The sequence below is a fragment of the Harpegnathos saltator genome, unplaced genomic scaffold, assembly GCF_003227715.2.
Source record: "Harpegnathos saltator strain DR-91 unplaced genomic scaffold, Hsal_v8.6 scaffold659, whole genome shotgun sequence".
In the NCBI taxonomy this organism is placed as follows: Eukaryota; Metazoa; Arthropoda; class Insecta; order Hymenoptera; family Formicidae; genus Harpegnathos; species Harpegnathos saltator.
In genome coordinates this window covers 966381-988735 of record NW_020230492.1, presented here as the reverse complement: position 1 = coordinate 988735, position 22355 = coordinate 966381, and the positions used below count along the sequence as shown (strand labels likewise).

The 22355-nt window shown below is 45.5% G+C and overlaps 1 protein-coding gene across 1 annotated transcript in view; it reads left to right on the top strand.

Annotated features, from left to right (window-relative positions):
- LOC105185099 (uncharacterized) overlaps positions 1-22355 on the top strand; it is a 156579-nt gene that overhangs the window by 113619 nt on the left and 20605 nt on the right. Inside the window, exons 6-7 of the mRNA XM_025304921.1 lie at positions 17957-18059; positions 18827-18849. Of these exons, the coding sequence (XP_025160706.1) occupies positions 17957-18059; positions 18827-18849 (126 nt within the window). The remainder of the gene's footprint in view (positions 1-17956; positions 18060-18826; positions 18850-22355) is intronic.

Genomic DNA, 22355 nt, shown 5'->3' with positions numbered 1-22355 from the left:
CGATAAGTCGCGTCTCCCGAGGGCGCGATCGGCACGACAAGATGATTTACGTGCCATTATCGGCTGCTCAGCACGCCGTGTATCGTTTCGAGCTAGAGTTCGAAAGTCGACAGACGATTAGCGGTGAAAGCCTCGCGGTGTGAATTACGACGTGTTTGGAAGACGCGTGCACTTAGCACGCATGGCGTCCGCCTCGACGGCCGTAGTCGATTTTTCGTCAACGCCATGGGAGGCTGCGGCCTATGGCGATGATAAAAGTATCGGCTGATAAAGAGCGGTAACTCCCGAGGAATCGGAGGAACTCGCTGCCTCTCCCGTGAGGCCAACGCCGCGCGCGTGAAACATGGGCGATAATTTCGTGGGATTTGCTTCCGACCTTTGACGATGCGAATCAAGCGCAGCAAGTGCTTTCGTTCAATGGGATTAATCCTTAAACGCAAGGATGAGTGAAAATTCACCCGATGATATTTTTTAATCGTTGCTACTAGATAGCAGCACATTTCACACACTAAAAAAATGGCACAATTACGATAATCTTGGCCCCTCGAAGTGAGAGTGATTTCGACGAAAAAATTTTTAACGAGAAACATGAAAAAAATATCGAAATAAGTAACGACTACAAACGGAAAAAAGGAAAAAATATATTTCAGCCCATAAACACACAAGTATTATGAATATGTACCTTTTTAAATCTTCGCTTCTGTATGTAATATCCTTATTAACAATGATAAATATCGATCATAGAATGTTTTTACTATTTTTCTCGTATTTTAATATTGATGATAACATTTCTTTACTATTTTTCCCATGTTTCTTGCTAAAAATGCTTCCGAGAACCACTTTCGTTTCGAGGGGCTAAAGTTCTCGTAATCTCCCTAAAAGAATAAAAAAAATTATGGGTGAAAATTTACTCGTCCTACTGATAGAATGTGTGAAGAACGAAACTTGAAACCCTCGGACAACATTAACCCTTAAAAGCTACCATCAAATATCAGCTCAAGCTACGATAAATTTTCTTGTTATTGTTTATAGCAAATTATATGCGAAAATTTATCTGTTTTATCATAATGTTGTCACTACTTATAGTGTAAATACCTATAAAATTTGTACAGCCAGAGTGTGGTTTACGTTTTTTAATAAGATCGAAAATTCGCACGGGGTGAAATTTCACCCCATGGTAGCCTTTAAGCGTTGAAGTTCTCGGTTCAGGTGACCGAATATATTTCTGAGACAACAGAGACCTTGCGACGAAATTTCTCCTGTGTTGAAACCAAAACCGATGTGAACCTGACAAACAACTTGATAAAAAAAAAAAATTCTCAATACGGTTCTCAATTGTACCTGTTCGTTTGTATCTGTTTGTACTACTGTTTGTTTCGTTTGTAACTCGAAGAATAAAAAGATAGGGGGAGAGGGAAAAATAGCCAGCAAGCAAATACAAGATATCCGAAAACGGCCAAAGCCATCCGAAAGAGAAACACTTGTACTCGTTTGTACCTCTCTTCGAAACGTTTGTACCTGAAGCCGGAACCGGAAGTACAGAATTTTTAAAAATCATCCAAGAGGTACCGATCGCCAATTTTTGAGATATCGCGAAACGGCCAACGCCATTCGAAAGAGAATCACTTGTACCCGTTTGTACCTCTCTTCAAATCGTTTGTTCAAACCTCAAAGAGACCAGAAGTATGAAAGTAACCTTCTGACGTTGATTTTGAAGATCCTGTACTTCCGGTTCCTTTGAGGTACAGACGATTTGAAGGGAGCTACAAACGAGTACACACAATTCTCTTTCGTATGGTATTGGCCGTTTTCGGATATCTTATACTTGCTTGCTGTCTATTTTCCCCCCTTCTCCTATCTTTTTATCCTTCGAGGTACAAACGAAACAAAGAGTGATGCAAACAGATACAAACAAAGTAATACAATTCGAACCGTGTCGCGAATTTCTTTCTTCGATCAAGTCGCTTGCCAGATTCACATCATCCAAGTGAAACCAAATCTTCAGTTGATTCCTGAGGAACGGAAGGCTCCGGTTGTCGTGAACTGAAACTCAGTTGCATCAACCGGATAGTTTTCCGCGTGCGAGAGCACGAGTCGATATGTCAGTCGATTGGCTCTGGTCGATTAGCGAGCGAAATGATCGCGTCAGAGTCGTTTAGGAGCCTTTCGCGCTTCGGCCGCGGGAGGCCGCGCCGCGGTCGGATCGAAAGCGCGCACAGGCGGACATTATCGGTGACGGAGGCAGGCACGATAAACGCCGACGAGATGTTCGTTATAGTCGGGAATACGATCTGTTCGCGGGAGCGTTGAAGAAGCAAGCACGGGGGGGGATTAAATATCTGCCGGCGCGCATCGCCGAACGGCCGCTTAGTCCGAACGACGCGGCTGCTTGGGCCCTCCCAGCGTCCTCTCGCGCTTGGACCCGGCCTTTCAAAAGCTCGTAAAGGTCAAATCAAAGTGATTTGCGTCCGGGTTAGGTTCACCGCGCGCGCGCGCCTCAAGCCCGGCTTATTATCGCTGCTTTTTCACTCACACGCCGCTCTCATCGTGGTGTCGCCGGACATCGTACCGGCGCGTCGCGCGACGGATCGGAGCTCTGCAGCACTGCACTCTCTTCAGAATGCTGGCTGCATCTCTGTGAGAGCCGACTATTCGGCTCGTTTATACCCGTGTAACACGCGCGCGGAATTAGCGGCGAGCAGCGCGATGGAGATAATGAGCAGCGCGCTAAGCAGGCGACGCTAAACCCTGTCCGAGAGAGCGTACTCGTTTATGGAGTGTGCTGTCTTATCGGACGTAGTTTATGTCTATTTTAACCGGTAGCCGGCGAATGTGGAAAGAGACGTGAATATGTAATGAGTTCTACGAGAAGCCGCAGGTATATTGAGCCATCAGCTAGACGAGAGACAACCTTCCGAACGACGCTCTTAAAATCTTTAGTCACGCGGCCTTAATTTACGAGCGTCCGACCGACTAATTTTCTCGAATAATCGCGCGAGGTTTAGCGTCCGACCGTATAAGGCGAGTCAGACTGTGTCTGCCCCCCCCCTCCCCCTTCCGAATGCCGCTGAACGATGAAAAAGTATCCTCGCACTGGTGCACACCAAAGGATCGCGACGGCTGCTTCGCTTTCGTGTCTGTATATCCGCGCCAACGTCGTCGGCGCGCATTCCAAATTTATTAAAATCTCTCGGCCGATTAATAACGTCCAACTTAATCGATTCTCAAGCCGGTGAGTCACAGACGGCGATGCTAATTCGCGCGTATACGAGACAGCTGTACTTAATCCAAGCGATGGCGCGCGAAGCGAGATGACGTTATTCTCCCTGATTTAATTTGTATTTACGACATCCGCGCGCTTTTCGCGCGCGGCACGGCGGTAAGAAATAGCGGGGGGACGAAACCGCATCGTAAAGAGCATCGTGAAGTAGCCGATTCGGTCCGTGTGTGCGAAAGCAGCGCGGGATTAGTCGAGAATTTCGGCCATGGGGACTTTTTCAAAGATTGAAATTGCAGTGACGGCGGCGCCGGCGACGAGGAAGGTAACTCAATTATCATCGCGGCGTGGTCATTTAATATACAAGGTGTCTTAGATTTCGCGTATTTTTTTTTCCTTTTTTGGGAACGAAGTTTTGGGAATGTATCTCATCTTTTGTTTAGGTGTACAGCGTTTTTCATATATCGCTGTTGCTTTCGATTCAAGATCGATATTCGGTTTGGCGATGTACCCTTGCGCGTTTGTCGTTTTTGTTTTCGTTAATAAAGTCAAATTATGAAAGAACAAATTTGCGCTTGCCGGTAATATAATAATAGAGCAAATGGAAGTAATAGAATATAGAATGAGAGGAAAATGTGTGAGAGAAAACACGAAGGAAATAGAAGTAGCGCAAAGCTATTACATATAAGCCAATATATAAATCGATAAATGAACCGTTTGGTTTCGAGCTCGAAATTATCGGTTTTTTTTTTTAGCAAAATTTGCTTACCTCATAATTTACTTGCCTTAGTTTTACTTGCCGTAGTTTCTGTTTTTGTATCAAGTGTTGTTCGGTCTTACGTCATCAGTCAGTCTAGCCACACACACTTTGCATCTCATTCTCAGTAAAGTTTTACAAAGAATAAGACTTTCAAGTACACACTTGATGATTGAAACATCGATATTCGATATTCTTGAATTGTGAATATCTGAGACAAATTTTCGAAAAGCTTCTTGGATGTCGGATGCGATCGGGTAACGACGTTTTTAATTTTATTCCCACTTAAACAGACTTTCGATTTAGAAATTGGCAGTTTTTTTTTTTTTTTTTTTAAGTACTTGAAAATGTGTGTTAAGAAATTGCAAAGGGAAATCGGATTGTCACTGAATCGACCGTGTGTCTCACCAAGTCGATAACGGACTCTGTGGATGTGAGGGAAAATACGCGAATTTGGGACACCGTGTATATATGCTCGTGGTACCATTCCGGCAAGAAAGACGTGTTTGAAGGACCCCTGGAGCGGTCCGGGCTCGGCAGGCCCCAGCGTGCCGGATAAATTATTGTTGTTAATGACATATTTATCGGCGGCACCGCGTTGTGGATACCGGGAAGCACAACGTTGATCCGGCTCGTCCGTTCCGATTCGTGGTAATCCACCGACTCATGTTAATGTCTTATTTAGTCCGGACCGAACGGGCCGTGTTTGTTTCCGCCTTTGCTCTCTCGAGAACGAAGTGATAAACTTGACAACTGTATCGCCCGATAAAATTATCCCTCCATATAATATAATACTTTCAGCGGGGAAGGTCGCAGAGTCTCTTCTTTTTAGAAAATCTCGATCGACCGGAGGAAAGAATATAATTTACATCACAATATTGCGTATGACTGAAACCTTGAAAAATTGTTAAAAAGATCGCAACCGCGGAGATCTTAATAAAAATAAATGATAAAGCGACGATTACACTTGTACAATTATAATCCCCGTTTGTACATTACGTGATGCGTGAGAGTCAACCCGCGGAAGAGAAATGTTTAAGGTATTATAAATGCACATAAATATTTGGAATCACGCTCCTTCGATTCCTCCTTCGCTAATAGATCAGCGACTATACATCATCGTTTATAGCAATTCTTACACGACTGAGGCTCGAAAATCAACCTTGTCGAATATATTAATCAGATGAATAATGCGATGGGAATTTACGAGATATATCTTTATCTGTTCCCGCTTAATGAGGAAAAATGAGTGGAGCCCGCCGCGTGGATCTCTCGACGAAGAGGCAGGTAGGACTTAATAGAGTCATTAGCATATTAACTTTCTTAGTCCCGAGAAATACGAGCCGCAAAAGTATATTTGTCCCAGCGCGCCGCGCGTTAAATATTAATAAAGCCGTACGAAGTATAAAACAAGTTGCTAATGAGGGTCACGCGAGATACAGAGAAATATTCGGCGCATGAGCCAGCCAGATCCAAACGCGTTTCCATCACGGCAATCTCGGAAACTTTGTGCAGCCGACTGCCGACGAAGCAAATAAGGAAGTTTAACGTTCTCCCTCGGATGGTCGGATGGAGCGCTGGTGGGAATTAAGATTCGTCGTCGTAATGAGCGACAAGTGAGCCTTCGGACTGACGCGCACGAGAGAGTTGAATGAGTCGCCGTCGCGGCCGCAGGATCGCGAACTTTCAGCAAGTTTCTTCCTTATGTAAGGAAGACAAGAAAAGGCACGCACACACACACATACACCGAACCATCGCAACGTCATCTTCAGCGTGCACGTTTCGAGATGCGCGAAACCCCGATGCGAGTCGCCCTTTGCACCGCCGAATCGTTCTTTAATGATGATTAATGGACAACGCGCCCGTATTTTTCGTTTTACGTTTACGTTACGTAAAACGCCCGAGTCCGGTAATTAGCTAAGCCGGCCGGCGCGCGGATCGTGGGCGCGGAATGCTCGGCGCGACCGCCGCCGCCGCTTGTAACGCGCGCTTAATTATTCGGCCGATCGTTGCGACACTGAAGACGCGTGTAACTCGCGACAATGTGCCGCGGGTTCGCGTAAATGTTGCGTGCGCAACACGAGGAATGCGCGAGCACAGCCTCGGCAGAGAATCCACATTTTCCGTCCGAGAGAGATGATAGACTTATACACAATTTCTTCACCTCTAGATAAGTTGTCGATAACTTTATTCATGAGATATCTGCCAGAATCGGTTTCCTTCACCTTTGTAAAGTTTGTGTCCGACAGATAAACTTATCCGGTATCTGAAGTAGCGGATATCTGGCAGATATTAATTCCAGTATCCTGACATAATTAAAAAATTACAGTAATACGTAATCTGCTGTTGCTGTTTTTATGAAAACACAACATGGATTTGTTACTCATGAATATTAATATTTTTGAATCTGATGATAATGACGATGATGAGGAATTTGTGAAAAGAAGACCCTATACATTAAGAAATAAACCGAGCAATTTTCAAGCGTGGAATGACACAGAATTTTCCGAACGATTTCATTTGAAAAAGAATATAGTGCTCGAATTATTACATGCAATTGAAGACCGATTGTTAATACTGTGGAAATTACTTTAATTAGTTAATACTAGCCCGGAAAAGAATATGTCGCTGGCAGAATATGGCGATTTATAGCAAATTTCTAACACATTTTGTGTCAAAAGCTAGTAGCATGAAGAATAATAGCTATCTGTTAGATACGTAACCAAAGGTTTTAGTGAAGAAAACGAATTTTTAGTCATCTGACGGATATCTTTATCTGAAAGATAGCTATTGGGAAGAAACCAGGCATTAAAAAAGAAACGAAGCATCGAAGCAAAGTAAACGTCCCAATGGCAAGACACGTCCCAGTATCTGACCACTTTGACAAAAATATTCGCTATTTATTTTAACAGTAATGAATGAAAGTAATAATTATTGTAAAAAGAACTCCAATATTTGACGATTAGTTGGAAAGAAAATATACATTTTTCCAATTTGATACATTTGTATTAAAATAAAAATTAATTAAATAAGTATGCACCTGTGGTTTGGCAAAATAATGGTCAATTGTTAATAAATTTATTAAGAAATAGCATCTATATTATTTCCCGTTAACACGTGCCAATTTTCTAATTGCGGTCAGACAGATTATATCCGAACGTTGGACCATAACCTATCTCAACTGTCCGCGCTCACATTATAGAGATGTGCGAATCAAGAATTTTTATGTCGAATCGAATCGAATCGAATCTCATTTTTTTAATTCGAATTCGAATCGAATCGAATCTATGAAATTTCATTCGAATTCGAATCAAATCGAATCGAACCACTAAAAAATTTAACATGAATATTAAACGTGCAAATAACGATGGAAGATTTTAATATGAAAGGGAATATTAATATTGTAATATTATCTTAAAATAAAATATAAAATATATATTTAAATATTTATAGTAATTTATACTTAAGTTATTAATTATAAGTTAGGTTAATTACGGTAATTAAACATTATTAATTGATAATTAATTAGAAATAAGTTAAGGGTTCAAATATACAGGCCCAGATGGCCCGTTTTATATAACTGATACGCACAAACGCTAATATATTTGATTCGTATTCGAATCTTCGCGATTCGAGATTTTCGAATTATTCGGATTCGAATCATAGGGATTCGGATTCGAATCGAATCGAATTACATTAGATTCGATTCAATTCTATTCGAATTCGAATAGTTCGCACATCTCTAGTACATTAATGAGCTTCATTACTTGTATAAATATTTCATTAATAATAGATATATAGATTGGTTTAAATTTTTCTCTACTTAAGGAAATCTTAAGTTTTCGAACAAATGCAGATATTTATATCAAAACCATTCTTGATATTATATATTGTATATATTTTTTGCGACGACCTACGCTTAAACGTCCGGGACATTTACCATTATACTTTCGTATCCAATTTTCCGTTCGCAAAGGTCGAATTTTAGGAAACAACGGAGGAATTCCGCGGCAGAATTTACGATAAAAAGGCAGCGCTCGCGCTCGCGACAACTCTGACAAAAATAATCCGTCCGGCGGAAGACGGTAATGGCGTTCGAAACAAACAAATTGGCACATTACACGCCGGCGGCGCAATTTTTCGAGACTGCCGGGGAACGCGTATTTATCAGAGGAAAAAGAGTGTAATTAAGGCAAATCTCTAATTACCTTGACGTAGTCGAATGGCATTGAGGCAGCGACGCGCACTAACACGGAGGGAGTCTTCGGGCAAAGATAATGACAACTCGCTTGGTAATTACGCATATCGGGGAAGCGGCGTAATTTTACAACGGAGAACGACCCAAAAGGACGCTCGCTCGCTCTCTCTCTCTCTCTCTCTCTCTCTCTCTCTCTCTCTCTCTCTCCCTCTGTCTCTTTCTTGCTCGGTATTCAAATTGCCCATGTCAAATATTGTCGTTGTCTGTCGAGCGGCCTTTATTCGCCGAGTTCGCACGCCTGTAAATAACGCAGGTTACGGCGGTGTCGTTTCGAGCGAGAGGGGCAAAAAAATGGACGCGACGACAGGAATCGCCGGTTATCCGGCGAATGGAAGCGCTGATGAAAAAAGCTCGCATTACAGCGCCGTTATGCCGTGCAGCCGATGATTACGGCAGAATCTTTACGCGGTATCGTATCGATCGACCGTACGTCACTCGACCGTGCAGCACGGCGACCCGCGGAGTCGCCGGACATAATTAAAGAAAATGCCTCGTACTCGTGCGTGTCACTGAATACGGCCGGCTCATCGATCGAGGGGGGAGGGGGGGGGGCTCAATGCCGCCGCCCGGAGCCGGTAATCTCCCCGCGTAGACCTACGAGCGAGTAATTGCTAATTTGCATAATGACCGCACAAAGTGCCATCTTACTTGATGGAACGCGGGCGCTCTTTTGCCGCGGAGCCCAAACTGGAAATCCCCGCCGAGTTATACACGCTCGCATTTTTCCCGGACAAACTGGAGCCCCAAGAGAGAGAATCACAGAAGAGAGACTGTATTAACGATCCTTAAACAAACCGATGCAGGAGCCGGAATATCCACCGGCCGACCGGGCGACGTAATGAGCCGCGACGATCGGCTCGAGAACACGAATGGCCATACATAACCGCGCGCGGGATTGGCTTTTAATATCCACCGCGCGTCGCAAACTTTCCTCCAATTTCGTCGAATCGATATACCCCGTGTAAAACAAGACCGTGCCATAATTTACGCCGCGCTGCGGGCGCGCGACACGGCCGAGCGTCGCGTGATCACCGGTGGCGGTCGGTGGACACGTGTAAAAACGCCGTGCGCGGAGACGAATGCGTGTACCCCTTGCCGCGACTCGGTGTCCCCCGCTATCGACCCCCCACGGATCCGTAGGGACCGAAAATTAGAGCTCGGAGCGAGCCGCGAGGGAGTTTATCCAAGAGGGAGGAGGAAAGAATTTGTGCGAGAGAGAAAAAGAGTGGAAAGGGAGGAAAAGAAATAGTGGCAGCGAGGGGGGGGGGGACAGTGAGGCCGGTTATTCGCGATGCTCGTAATTGGAGTCCGGAATCCTGAAATACGAGGCGCACGCAGGACCACCTGTCGAAATGGATCCCGGAACGACCTCGAGGCCGAGACGGCCGTCGGAGTCGGCAAAAAGAAAATTCGCGCGAAATATATATATATATATATATGCGTGTGTGTGTGTGTGTGTGTGTGTGTACATGGGTGCATGTACGAGACAATCAGGGACGCCGGAGCGGGATTTAAAGAATGTAGGCGTCCGACTATCGACGAAATCTAAGAAACATCCCGCCCCCCGTCCCCCATGAGGGGGCGGTTATCGACGAAATCTCGTCGAGGAGCTTTAACGGGATGCGGGACCGGTCGCAAAGTTGCCCATAACGGCGGAGGAGCGTTGAATTTACTGATCGCCGGGGCTTGTCAATTTCACGCGTAAACCGTTGGGCGTACATTGTTGCCGCGAGAAGGTATCGCGACGTGAATTCATTGGTCGCTTTCGTTATTAACTCGTTTGAATAAATATACGCTCTCGCGGCGGGGCCGAAATGGCCCGTGCGCGTGTAAAAAGAGCGCTCTCGCATTGTTACGGATATTTTGTTGTTTTTATGCGAGGACAGCCTGCTTACGTATACACACACACATACACACACACACGGCAGCGGCAGAGCACTCGAAAACGAAGCGAGCGGCCCGATAAAGGCGTTGGCGTGAAGTTATGGGTTTGTTTTGCGCCGACGACGTAATCCTAAATTTTATCAGCGCTCAGGTTCCTCCTTCTCCTCATCCGTGATCACAATGTACTAAGTAACAATTACGACCCCGATACACGCGACAGCGGATCCAGTATGGTCAGTTATCAGCCTCGGGCCCGCAGTTTGCTACGAGGTGCGAGGTCCTTGAGGATTATCGGCGAAAGTGACATAATCCAATCGCAATGTCAAACTTAACGGAACGGCGCGGGCGGTTCTAAAAGGAAGAGGGAGATAAAGATATCGGAGAAAGTATATGATGATGTTCTGCTCCTTTCTCGTTTAACAAACTATTGGCCGAAGTACGAGGAGCGTTCGAAAAGTCCCCGGGAAGTGATTATTATTCGTAAACAGAGCGCTGTATTTATAATTAATTGACGCGAGCGCGTGAACTTGTTGAAACCTGTTTTATCAGGTATACACGCTTTCACATACCTTGATATTATCAGGAATTTCTTTCCAATATTCTTGTTTGACCTTATTCGTATTTCGTATCCGTGTATCTTTTCCCAATAATGTTCTCTCTTTTCAATATCGAATTCGTCAAGAAACTTTTCTCCTCTGTGCAATTCCTCCTCCAATTAGCCTTCTTACCTCGCTTTATTTTATTTGATGTATCCATCGGGAAATAATTTTGTTAAAATTATTCTCAAATTTAAAAAATTACAAAAATAAGAAGAAAATTATTAAAATTATTTTCAAATTGAAAGAAATTACACAAATTGGAAAAAAAGAATCTCAATATGTAAACACGAATCTTAAAAGTCGCGCTTTGACAGTTCTCTGATGATTGCATTTCATTGGCTATCCGAAATATTGGAAGATAAATTTAAGACGATTAAATACAAGATTCTACTATGAATACCGCCCGAAGGATTTTAATCTCCTTAGTCCAGATATCAATTTTCAACCGTTTCGGAAAGATGTCTTTGATTAATATAGCTTTAGTTCATTGTTAATTCATTGATAGGCTAGATTATCAAAGGACTAATTAAGCCGGGACTAAAGTAAGATTATTACGGTTTTACACGTTGTCTCTGAATAGCATTCTTTATGAATAGATTAATGTTCGTTTTAATGAGAGTCGAGAGGACATCAAAGGCAACAGTCACAGTGGGAAGCCGTCAACTTCAGTTCCTGAAGGAAACATCCGCGCTGTGGAAACTATAGCGAAAAGTGATAACGAAATAAAAGCGCTGATGTTCATTCATTACCTTAGGCATGTCCGTAGGATCAGGATCAGGATATATTTGAGAAACAAGACACTTGATTCAATTTGCTGTCTTTTTGTTTACACTTTCCGGGAACTTTCTCAATGACCTACGTATGTGTTCACAAACTTATCGTAGAGCAAAAAGACGAATGTCTTTTTATCGGTATTTCAACAATTTCGAAATACTCGTCTTTTCCCACGATAAATCTGCGAGCACATACGTGGCGACGTAAAAATTTGACATTATGGATTTTGTCCGATATCGTCGCACTGACAAAGACGTTCTCGACAATCCTAACGACTTTTCATCGATGCACATTCTCCGACGCTACATCTTACACGCGCGATATCTTACACGGCACGGCGGATATGGGATCTTTTAGCGGCGCATTCGCAACGGATCGCAAGCGCGATCCGCAGAATCTAACAAGATTAAACGACCGCGCGGAGTATCATCTATGGAGGAAGTTACGACTCTCGAGGCGAAGTGCCTGTCGCTTCGCTCTTATTTTCATTTATGTCTGATAGCCGATCGGCTTTGGAACGGTAAAGCGATGAGGCGAGCGTGCATTAAGCCGCTGTTGTACATTAAACCGCGATCGTGGGTAGTATGCGGTGAGAGAGATGAAGCGCGAGCGAGCGGCGCGCCGACGTTGCGCGGTTGCGGTCGACTCAAACGATTGGCCGATCGTGAAAACAGTGCTGGACGATCGTGCTTTCTTGAGAGAGAAGGAAATTAACCGTGTTTCGATACGCGATCGTTGTCTCGGGAGCCAGCGCAATTACACCGATGCAATTATATCCGATAAGGAGAATCGAGTCCCACAGTCGCGGGGAAAGGTCGCCGATATTAATCAAGCGGTATCCTCGGTTATCACGCTGCGTATTCGCGCTGCCTACCAATGTCATAATTCGCGCCGTTTAATTTTATTTTTACTATGTAGGAAAAAATTCATCCGTGTTGAATGGATAAGTAAATAATTTAATAAGCGAGTAAAACCACAATTTCCTATGTTGCAAAGTATCGAGACGTTAAAAGCGACGGTGGTTATTCGCAATAAAGCCTTTCTCCGATTCTGATATGTTTTTGCAGTTTTCTTCATAAAAAATCTAATAGCGATATGTATTTGCATTGTATCAGTCCTTTCCTTATATCAGGGCTGCATGATGCACAAAGTCCGACCGAGCGACTTTTCCGCGCGGTGTACATCGGGTAACGCTAATGCCGACGGTTTTGAAACTTCAATGTCTCATGAGTCAGAAAATTCTGAAAGAAATTCAACTGATCTATAGTGTTTTGAAAAGATCTCGACGTCAGCTGCAGGAATCTACAATAAAAAATAGGAGTTTATGTTCAAAAATTTCAATATGACTTCACGCGACCTCGAAATTGTCACACACAAGGTCAAACTGACTTTATCGCTTTGTGTCCTCCTCAAAACCAAACAATTTTTATCTGAAATATTTTTTTCTGATATACAATGTTTTTGGTATATTTTAATATTTTTTTCTTTTAAATGACACCCTGTCTGGCTTGCACAAGGCTTTTGCTAATCTTTCTCAGTAGCCTTGTTTTGTTTGCAGCTTTGTTTTCCAGCATGAACCACAAATCGCGCAAAATCGATCCTTTTCAGGGCCATCATGTGTTTTTAACCTTGGCAGATCCGGAAAGCCACGTTGAAAAGAAATAGTTAAAAATATATGTGGACGATATATCTTTCAGGCTCTCCCGATTGATTACTATTAAACAAAGTTGTCGATTACTATTATCGCAACAAAGATTTTTACCAAAAAAAATATCAAAATTCGAGAGAAGCTTTATTCCGAATAATTACCGAAGCGACTTGTGCAGCAAGGCAAAAGACACGCGCTATCTTGGATTAACACGTGTAATCAGCTAAACAGAATGAGTCGCGAGTCGTGAGAGAGAGAGAAGTGTTGCTAATGCGCGATCGAATGGAGTGTTCGCTTGGTTAAAATTTCAGCTGCCGGTGAAACGGAGAGGGCGAAAGGTTATTAACTCCGACATGCAGGTTGAAGGGACTACCTAACTAGCTCGGCCTGTTCAAAGATCAAAACAATTTACCGAGATAACTGTAACAGGGAACTCGCGAGCACCGGCCGACATTAACACGCATTGGTCTAGGTGGTCAATCTCGGCGCGAGATGATTGATAACCCTCTTGTAAGCGTTATCAGCTGCGGCGTGCACGCTGTTATGTTCACGTCAGGAACGTGACGCTGATAGACGGGCCTTGCCTTTTCCCCTCTCTTTCTTTCTCGCAGACGGGCTTTCCGGGCCACGACTTGTTGCCGTTAATTCAAAGCTACGTGTCGACGTGTTAAACTCGCCCTCTCCTTTCCTTCTTTCTTTTCCTTTCCTCCTTTTTTCTTTTTTTTTTTTTCTATATACACATCCTCGCCCGAATCTTCGATCCTCTCCTCCCTTTCTTCATCGGCTCGTTCCTCGCGAGCGCCCCTTCTTCCGAAAGTGGGCCCATATAGATATCAATCAAAGCAAAGATTCACGTGTCCCGAACTGCGAAAGTCCAACGATCGAAAGTCTCACCCTCGGGAATCTTTCCTTAATTATTCCTCAAGTGTCGTTGCGCGCCAAGTAGACGAGGATACATTCCCATTAATCACTTGCCGCTCGGTTATGCTCCTGTCAGATGCTATCCGAAATAATTAGCGCCGGGGAATGTTAATCTTCGTGAGATCTCGCGAGAGAATCTCGTTTCTCAATATCCCCCTTGTCCTCTCGAGCCTCTCCCCTCCCGCCTCCGCCATGAGTCACGTTTCTTTTAACATGTCCCTCCCCTTGCTCTCATGCTTCTGCTGCGGGCTGCGGGCCGAAAATTATTAGTATCGGGCCTCCTCAAAAGTAACCGTCCGATCCCCCACATCCCTCCGTCGTTACCGCCTCGCAAACGCGCGACAAGGCGACGCATCAACGACGCATTCGTATGCAGAGTCGAGCGGTAGCTCTCGATCGCAGACGGGGGCGGTTCCTTCTTCTCTCGCTGAGGGACGACTTCCTCCTCTTCCTTGGAAGTCCTTCTTCCGAGGTTCCGAGCGATTGCGGCAACTCGAAGCGCATATAAACGTCCGCGCGGAGAGCAAAGAGTGCGTGTGACAAGGACGTAATGAATCTACCGTTCCAGGAGACGAGCGTACTTGGTGCACTCGGGGAGGATTTCGAGATAAAAGAAAAAAAGGCGGCGCGCGATTAACTCATTAATGCCGGGCTGGGACAGAAATTTCGCGTTGATTTCAATGTTATGAATTCTTATGAAAATTTTAATCCAAAGTACATTACTAGGGGTTTTCGAGGTCGCTCCTTTCCGAATCCGCTGCGAGAATCATAAAAAAATGAGTGTTTGTATTGATTTGTAACGATTTCTTTCTAAAAAATGCGATTTTTTCTCCAATCGTGTCCTCGAAAGTTGTACTTAAAATATATGCGGTTCTGAAATTTTTTGCAATTTAGTAATTTCAATATGGCGACCATATATGCATGTATCACCATAGATATCGCCGGATCCTTGGGAACTCGGTCGAATAACTCGTTATGAGTGCATTTTTGTGAAAAATTATCCAAAATAAAAGTTGTCCTGTTGATCGAGTTCTTTCACGTGGTATGCCCCAAATTTGGGTCCGATGTACTTGTTGGGCCTAACGGGGCCCAACGTTGATTTTTTGGTGCAAAACTTATATTTTTTATTACAGATTTGAAAAGTACAGAAAATTTTACGTCCAGATATGTATTTTTGAAATTACGAGAAGTCTCGAGGACACGATTGGAGTACTTCTCAATAATATTCAACATTTTTATCAAGATAAAATCCATAATTTAAAAAGAAAAAATTGACGAGAAAAAATCGCATTTTTTGGAAAAAAAAACCGTTACAAATCAATACAAACAGTCATTTTTTTATGATTCTCGCAGCGGATTCGGAAAGAGCGACCTCGAAAGCCCCTAGTAATGTACTTTGGATTAAGATTTTCGAGCATTTTCATAAAAATTCATAACATTGTAATCAACGCGAAATTTCTGTCCCAGCTGGCATTAATGGGTTAATGTCGTCGCGACAGCGACAGCGGCGGCGACGACGAGGAGCGAAGTCGAGGAACAGGATCGGCCGAGGCGCGCATTACGCGCCTTCTTCGCGGATATAATCCTCCGATCAGCGGGACCTAATTATCCCGTTCCCGCGTCCGTGATTCCGCGAGCGCTCGCTAATCTCCGCTCGAGCGTTTCACTCGGCGTCGGCTCCGAGAGAATCGTCGCGATTAAGACCTTGAGTAAGGACCGATCAGAAACATTCTGTGCGAGCTTAAGATACTCCACGATAACGCGACAAACTCTAAGAGCCAACTAATGAGCGCGCGAAGCGGGATGGAGGAGAAAACCGCGCTCGGCTCTTATCTCCCTTTCTCTCTCGTTTACGCTCTCAGCGTCGCGTTTCGACGAAAACGGCTATGCAAACAGCCGAGGGAACTGGTCGGTGATCGTTCCCCCTCGGCGGGAGGAAGAGAGCCTCTCGGGCAGTCCTCGAACGGCGGGAAATCGTCGGCGCTGGAGGGACGCGCGAATCGTCCCCGTTTGCGCTCTCGCAGGACGATCCGCGATCGCACCATCCTCCGGACCATCCTCCGGAGAGGATCTCACCCCGTGTCGGCTCCCCTAACCTCCGTCACGTGCGCCGTTCTCGCGCAATAAAGCCGCGGCGCGATTCTCTTAATTATGTCCGCACGCGCGGACGATAATCTCGGACTCTCGTTAAGAGCGCGAGCGAGCGCGCGCTCGGAATGAAACGATTTCAGCGTGATAAGTGGGATAGGTAAGGGACGCGGAGAGCTTTCGGTAGGTGTGCGGCACGAATAATAGCGAAGGACGCCTAATAAACCTACGGGTGCCCTGCTGCGCGCGGAAACGGAACGCGCCGGATGAGGTTGCGAGCCAATTACGGGGCGCCCGCGCGTAGCGCGCAAAGATCTCGACGGCCGATTTATTCGATGCTCGTGTTGCCCGGTGCACACGCGCGCGCGCGCGGCCGAGAGAGAAACTATGATAATGCGTCGAGACTGGAGCCGAGTGGACGGTGGAAACGCTGTCGCATTTTTCTTCCTCTTCTTTCCGAGCGTCATCTTCCGAGAACAGATTTGCATATTTGGGTCTCGACGCGCCCCTTATCCGGCGGAGAGTCGTGGAAAGTCGCTGGCGCGACCGGCTTTTCTCTCTCTCTCTCTCTCTCTCTCTCTCTCTCTCTCTCTCTCTCTCTCTCTCTCTCTCTCTCTCTCTCTCTCTCTCTCTCTCTCCCCCTCTCTCTCTCTCTCTCTCTCTCCCCCCCTCTCTCTCTCTCTCTCTCTCTCTCTTCCTTTTTCTTTGAACGCTTTTCTCACCGTTGTCGCGGGGAGACCGCGTGCTCTTGTGTGTAATTAATCGGTAGTTAATGTTACGTTGGTGCAAAGGTGGGAATTTGTGTCTTGCTAATAAGGTTGAAAATTCCTCACTCAGCGAAATGTATAATTTACACATTTATACGAGCATTTCTCGAGCAAAAAATGGTTGGGGCCATCCTCATGAGGCATAAGGCTCCGATAAGGCTGAAAGTAAGATGCCCTAAAAAGGGATACCCCATTGTTACCTCATCAGATGGATCTTTTAGAGGTATATAGATTTTACGAAATAAGGCTTTGATAAGGAAAACTGATGAGAACCTTAAAAGGATTTTTTAGGGATGCCTTAGATGAAATAACGCTTTAACATGGAAAACTAATGTGGGCTTTAGAAAGATCTTTCAAGGATGTTTTAGATATACAAAATCAAGTTTTGTTATAGAAAATTAATAATATCTGAAGCGTGTAATAAAATTGTCATAGTTTAGTATTGTTTTAGGAAATACACTCTATCTGGTTCTTTAAAAAATTTTTTAATTATACCGCAACAAATTAAATTAAAAACCAATTTTATTAGTTTTATTTAGTTGCCATATTCATTAGTCTCTTCCAAGGTTTGCTCTAGTATTGCCTTCGTTTTGAAATGCGGCAAACTTTAATAAAAAAAGCAGGATTTTTACATGTAAAGAATGCTATATTTTATTGTAAAAGTATGCTATATTTTTTAAATAAAAAATTTGCGTTGTATACTAACAAGGTTATAAAGAAATAAAGAAATTACAGTCTAAATTTTTTAGAATGAAAAGAACGAATATTTTTACTCAAGCAATAATAAAGATATTTCCTTATAAGGCCTTATTAATATTGCCTTCTAAGGATCCATTTAATTCAACCATTATTAATTATTAAACCGTTTGTTACACATCTTGTTGAGCCCTTGTTCTCTTATCCCTACTAGGACCCGATTAATGTTAGAGAAAAATAATCAGGGCCTTACCAGAGCCCTATTAATTTTTCTGCTCGGGTTATTGCACAATTTCTGCGGTACTTGCGATATTGCGGTACGACTGATAATTTTCATTTTCTTGCAGAAGGTCATGGAGAATACGGATGGGTGTTGACTCTAGTGATAGTGTCCTTAGTGTCGGCGGGCATCGGAGCGGTGGCGATGATGATCTACTCCCACTGTCGAAGGTCAGTGCACGCCTCTTTCTTTCTCTTCAAGACAAGTATAAACGCGCTTGATTTCGCGCGAGGACCAAACAGGATTTCACACACGACGCGTTTCGATGGATCTCCGCGAACGGTTGCGTCCAAATTCGTTCTGCGCCGCGCAAAATCAATTGCGTTTAACGTTCGTTGAAATTGAAATCCTCGTGTACATAAGCGGCGCACGGTTCAACTTCCGCGAGGATGATCTCGGACACCTCTCGCGAAGAGAGAAGCGCAGCGAGGCACTTCGATACGGATCGCCGCGTCGACAGATTCGCGAGCCGACCGCCTTGGTTTCACCTCGCTCGGCCGATTCTCTTAAATTACCACCTACCGGCGGATATCGCAATCGAGAGAGCGGATCGCCGCTAAGTACGAAACGGGATCACTAAGTAGATCGACCCGCTGCGGGCTCGACAGCTGACAGACGAATGGGGGGTGTAGAAAGGGCCGAAAGGGAGACCGCTGTGAGACCGTCGTGCTCGACTGGGAACTGAAAAGGGGACTTTTTTCAACGTACAGATCTATTCGTGTATCAGGCAAACATCGTTACGAGCGAAGCATGATCGCGCTCGGGTCGCGATTACAGTCGTTGGACCGGAAAGCGAAATCTCCGCAACCGAAGAAAAATCTTCTTCGGGCAAAATTGTTGATCAAACTCCGTCACCACGATACGCGTGTTTATCTTTCCTTCGCTCCTTCGAAATATTACAGCTTATTCACAGGCATTTTGAATTTATCTGTTGCAGGATAGCGAACGGCGGTGGCAGAGGTGAGTAAAATTATCAGGGGTTTGCATTAATTCATGCCACTTTTTTGGAATATTTATTATTTTCATAATATATAATTTTCATAATATGTACAATACTTTCGACTACTTTTTGCCATCTTTTTGGTAAAAGCTGAATCTCTCGTCGAAAGCAAGACCTGTCTTTTGAGGCGATCCAATCATCGACTCATTTTCGGAGTTCCTCGAGGTTGGCGAAGCGCGTGTCTTCCAAAACGTGTTGCATAGAGCGGAATAGGTAAAAATCGGAAGGAGCAAGATCAGGGGATCAAATACGCCTTCATTCAATTCCAGGTCCATCAGTGTTTCTTTAACCGTTCTTGCCATGTGCGGTCTGGCGTTGTCATGTTGGAGGATTACTTTTCACCTATTACTGGACTACTGACGACCTTTTTTGCATCAATTTGTCGTTCAATCGCTCCAATTAGCGTTGATAAAGTGTAGCATTAACCGCTTCACTGGAATTCAGAAGCTTATGACGTACTACGCCTTCCATAAGTTATCAAATGCATAATACCGATGTGAACTTGGCAAGCACCTTGATAAAAAAGAAAAATTCGCAATACGATTGTACTTCATTGTACCTGTTTGCACCACTTTTTGTTTCGTTTGTACCTCGAAGGATAAAAAATAGGGGAAGGGGGAAAAATAGCCAGCAAGCAAGTATAAGATATCGCGAAACGGCTAACGCCATTCGAAAGAGAACCGTTTGTACCCGTTTGTACCTCCCTTCAAATCGTTTGTACCTCAAAGGAACCGAAAGTACAGAATTTTCAAAAATCATCCAAGAGGTATTTTCGCCAATTTTTGAGATATCGCAAATCGGCCAACGCCATTCGAAAGAGAATCGTTTGTACCCGTTTGTACCTCCCTTCAAATCGTTTGTACCTCAAAGGAACCGAAAGTATAGGATTTTCAAAAATCTTCCAAGAGTTACTTTCGCCAATTTTTGAGATATCGCAAAACGGCCAACGCCATTCGAAGGAGAATCGTTTGTACCCGTTTGTACCTCCCTTCAAATCGTTTGTACCTCAAAGGAACCGAAAGTATAGGATTTTCAAAAATCATCCAAGAGGTACTTTCGCCAATTTTTGAGATATCGCAAAACGGCCAACGCCATTCGAAAGAGAATCGTTTGTACCCGTTTGTGCCTCCCTTCAAATCATTTGTATCTCAAAGGGACCGAAAGTACGAAAGTAACTTTTCGACATCTTGTTTTTGTTTTGAATTTCTATATTACCTTCTTTGAAACGTTGCATCCATTTTCTACACGTTCTTTCTGAAGGAGCAGCTTCGCCATAAGTGTCGAGAAGCAATTGATAAGCTTCAGCTGCACTTTTCTTCAAGTCAAGGTAATGAAGAAGTACACGTCGGAAAAACACTTTATCGCGTCCCATATTCGCATCACCTTTTTCCGTACACAGAAACGACCTTTGATGCCGACTGGATGCTGTTTAGAAATGTATAACCTCTAAGACCGAATGCCGGACCTCTAAGCACGAATTAACGCAACCTCCTAATATTACTCGCGCGACACAGCGCGCGGAGTCTCGTACTTCGCTCGCGATCGTACTTTACTCGCGCGAGGTGTGCGCGCTTGAGATACACGCGAGGCGATTGAATCGAGTTCGCCCATCGAGGAATCATCGGTAACGAGATCGGTATAGGATTACGATTAGGCTTACGATTAGGATCGGGCAAGAAAGGAGATCCGGATTCGCTGTGAAGACGCGCGCGCGGCCCAGCCCTGCAATTATGTCGAATTAACATACCGTGTACGGCGCGCGGCGGTGCTGACAGGTCAGGCTCGAAACGATTCCCAATTACCCGAGTCCCCTACTGAGTTACCGGCTCGCGGGGCCCCTCCATTCGCTCTCACTTCTTCATCGCGCGTTAATGAATATGACATTCACATTCACAATAACGTCCTCTCGGATATCCTTTATGAGAGACCACACAAAGGTCTCCCTGGAGGAAGGCTTCTCCTATTGTCGCGCCGTAAAGCTCAAGTCGTAGAAAAATGCATCACAATGTATGGACGGAGATCGTCCTTTTACTTTGAGGAAAAACGACGTCAGTCGTCTGATACGACAATTTAGCAGCGCACGACGCGAGAAATTGCGAGAACGTCCCTCGCCCCTCGCCCCGACACAATGCTCGCTCCCTTCGACATCGCACGCGTGATATTATCATTGTGACGTAGCGGAAACTTCGTCGTGCAGAAACTGGCGGGAACGGGCGAAATAAATCGCCCGTTCCCGCCGGTCGTCCAAGCCGCGCGCGACGACGACCGGTACCGTTCGCCGCACGAAGTTAACCGCAGAAGCCTGCGAGGGGGGAAACACAGAGCTGCAATCAGTCGGATCGACGAACGTGACGCTCCGGGAACGTGAGACGTTCGCATTAGATGCCGTTTCTTATCGGAGAGGGCTGTCCACGAGAATGCCCCTCCCTCCCTCCCTCTCTCCCTCCCTCCCTCCGGCAGGGACGTGTCGTACGCGGAAGTTGGCTCATGACGCCGTAACCGGCGACCGGCGACCGGCGCGGCGCGGCTCGATCCGCTCCAGACGGCTCGCGAACGGAAAACGGGGCCTTGCGTGACGGCGCTGACGACGGACACGAAACGGCGACGACGTGGCGTCGGGAGAGCGTCAGCTCGATCGATTGGAGTTTAATTAGTCCGCATAATGCGGCCCGCTCTCGCCGCACGTTGGTGTGCGCGAACCGCGCGGCGAGTTCGTGTGCTGCACGCCGCGCCGCGCCGCGCCGCGCCGTCGCGCGCGCGGTCGTGCCGCGCCGTTCCGTGTCGCGCGCTTAAAGGATTGCTTTGGGACGGGCGACACAAAGGAACGCGTCTAATTAACTTTCTGATTTAAAATCAGCCGCGGCACGATACGATCGACGAGAGCCAGCAGCCGCAGCGCAGCCAGCCGGCGGACGTAAAAAGACGAGGAGCGGCCGGGAGGGCGGGGGGATCCCTCGCAGGGTGCTACCGCCTGGGATGCTGGGGTCACCCGAATTAATTACCCGACACTCGTTTCACCGAGCCATCTCCTGAACCCCCCACCGCCTCGGCCCCGGCCCCGGCCACCGTCGTAGCCGTAGGTTCTCGTCGGGGGCGCGAAGACTGCTGAAATTCCCGGCGGAGTTAATTGTAATCAAAGGAGAGAGGCGAATATCTCGTGAGATCCATCGATTCGCAACGCGCGTTCGCGAGGGTCCCTCTCATCGACCCGATGATGCTGCCGATGTTTCGCGAAAGAATCCGATACTTGCGACTGCGCGAGAGAGCGCGCCGTTTCGTTGCTCTCTCGCCCCCTTCCTCCCCTCCCCTCCACGGCACGAAGTAGCAGAGATACAATTACGCGCTGATGATTTACTGCCACCGTTGGAGACAATAGCGCTCGTTGATCGCGCAACGACGTGCAAAAGGGGAAATTTCTCGACGATCGAATGAGTCTCTTTTAGGGGATATTTTCAATCTCGCCATC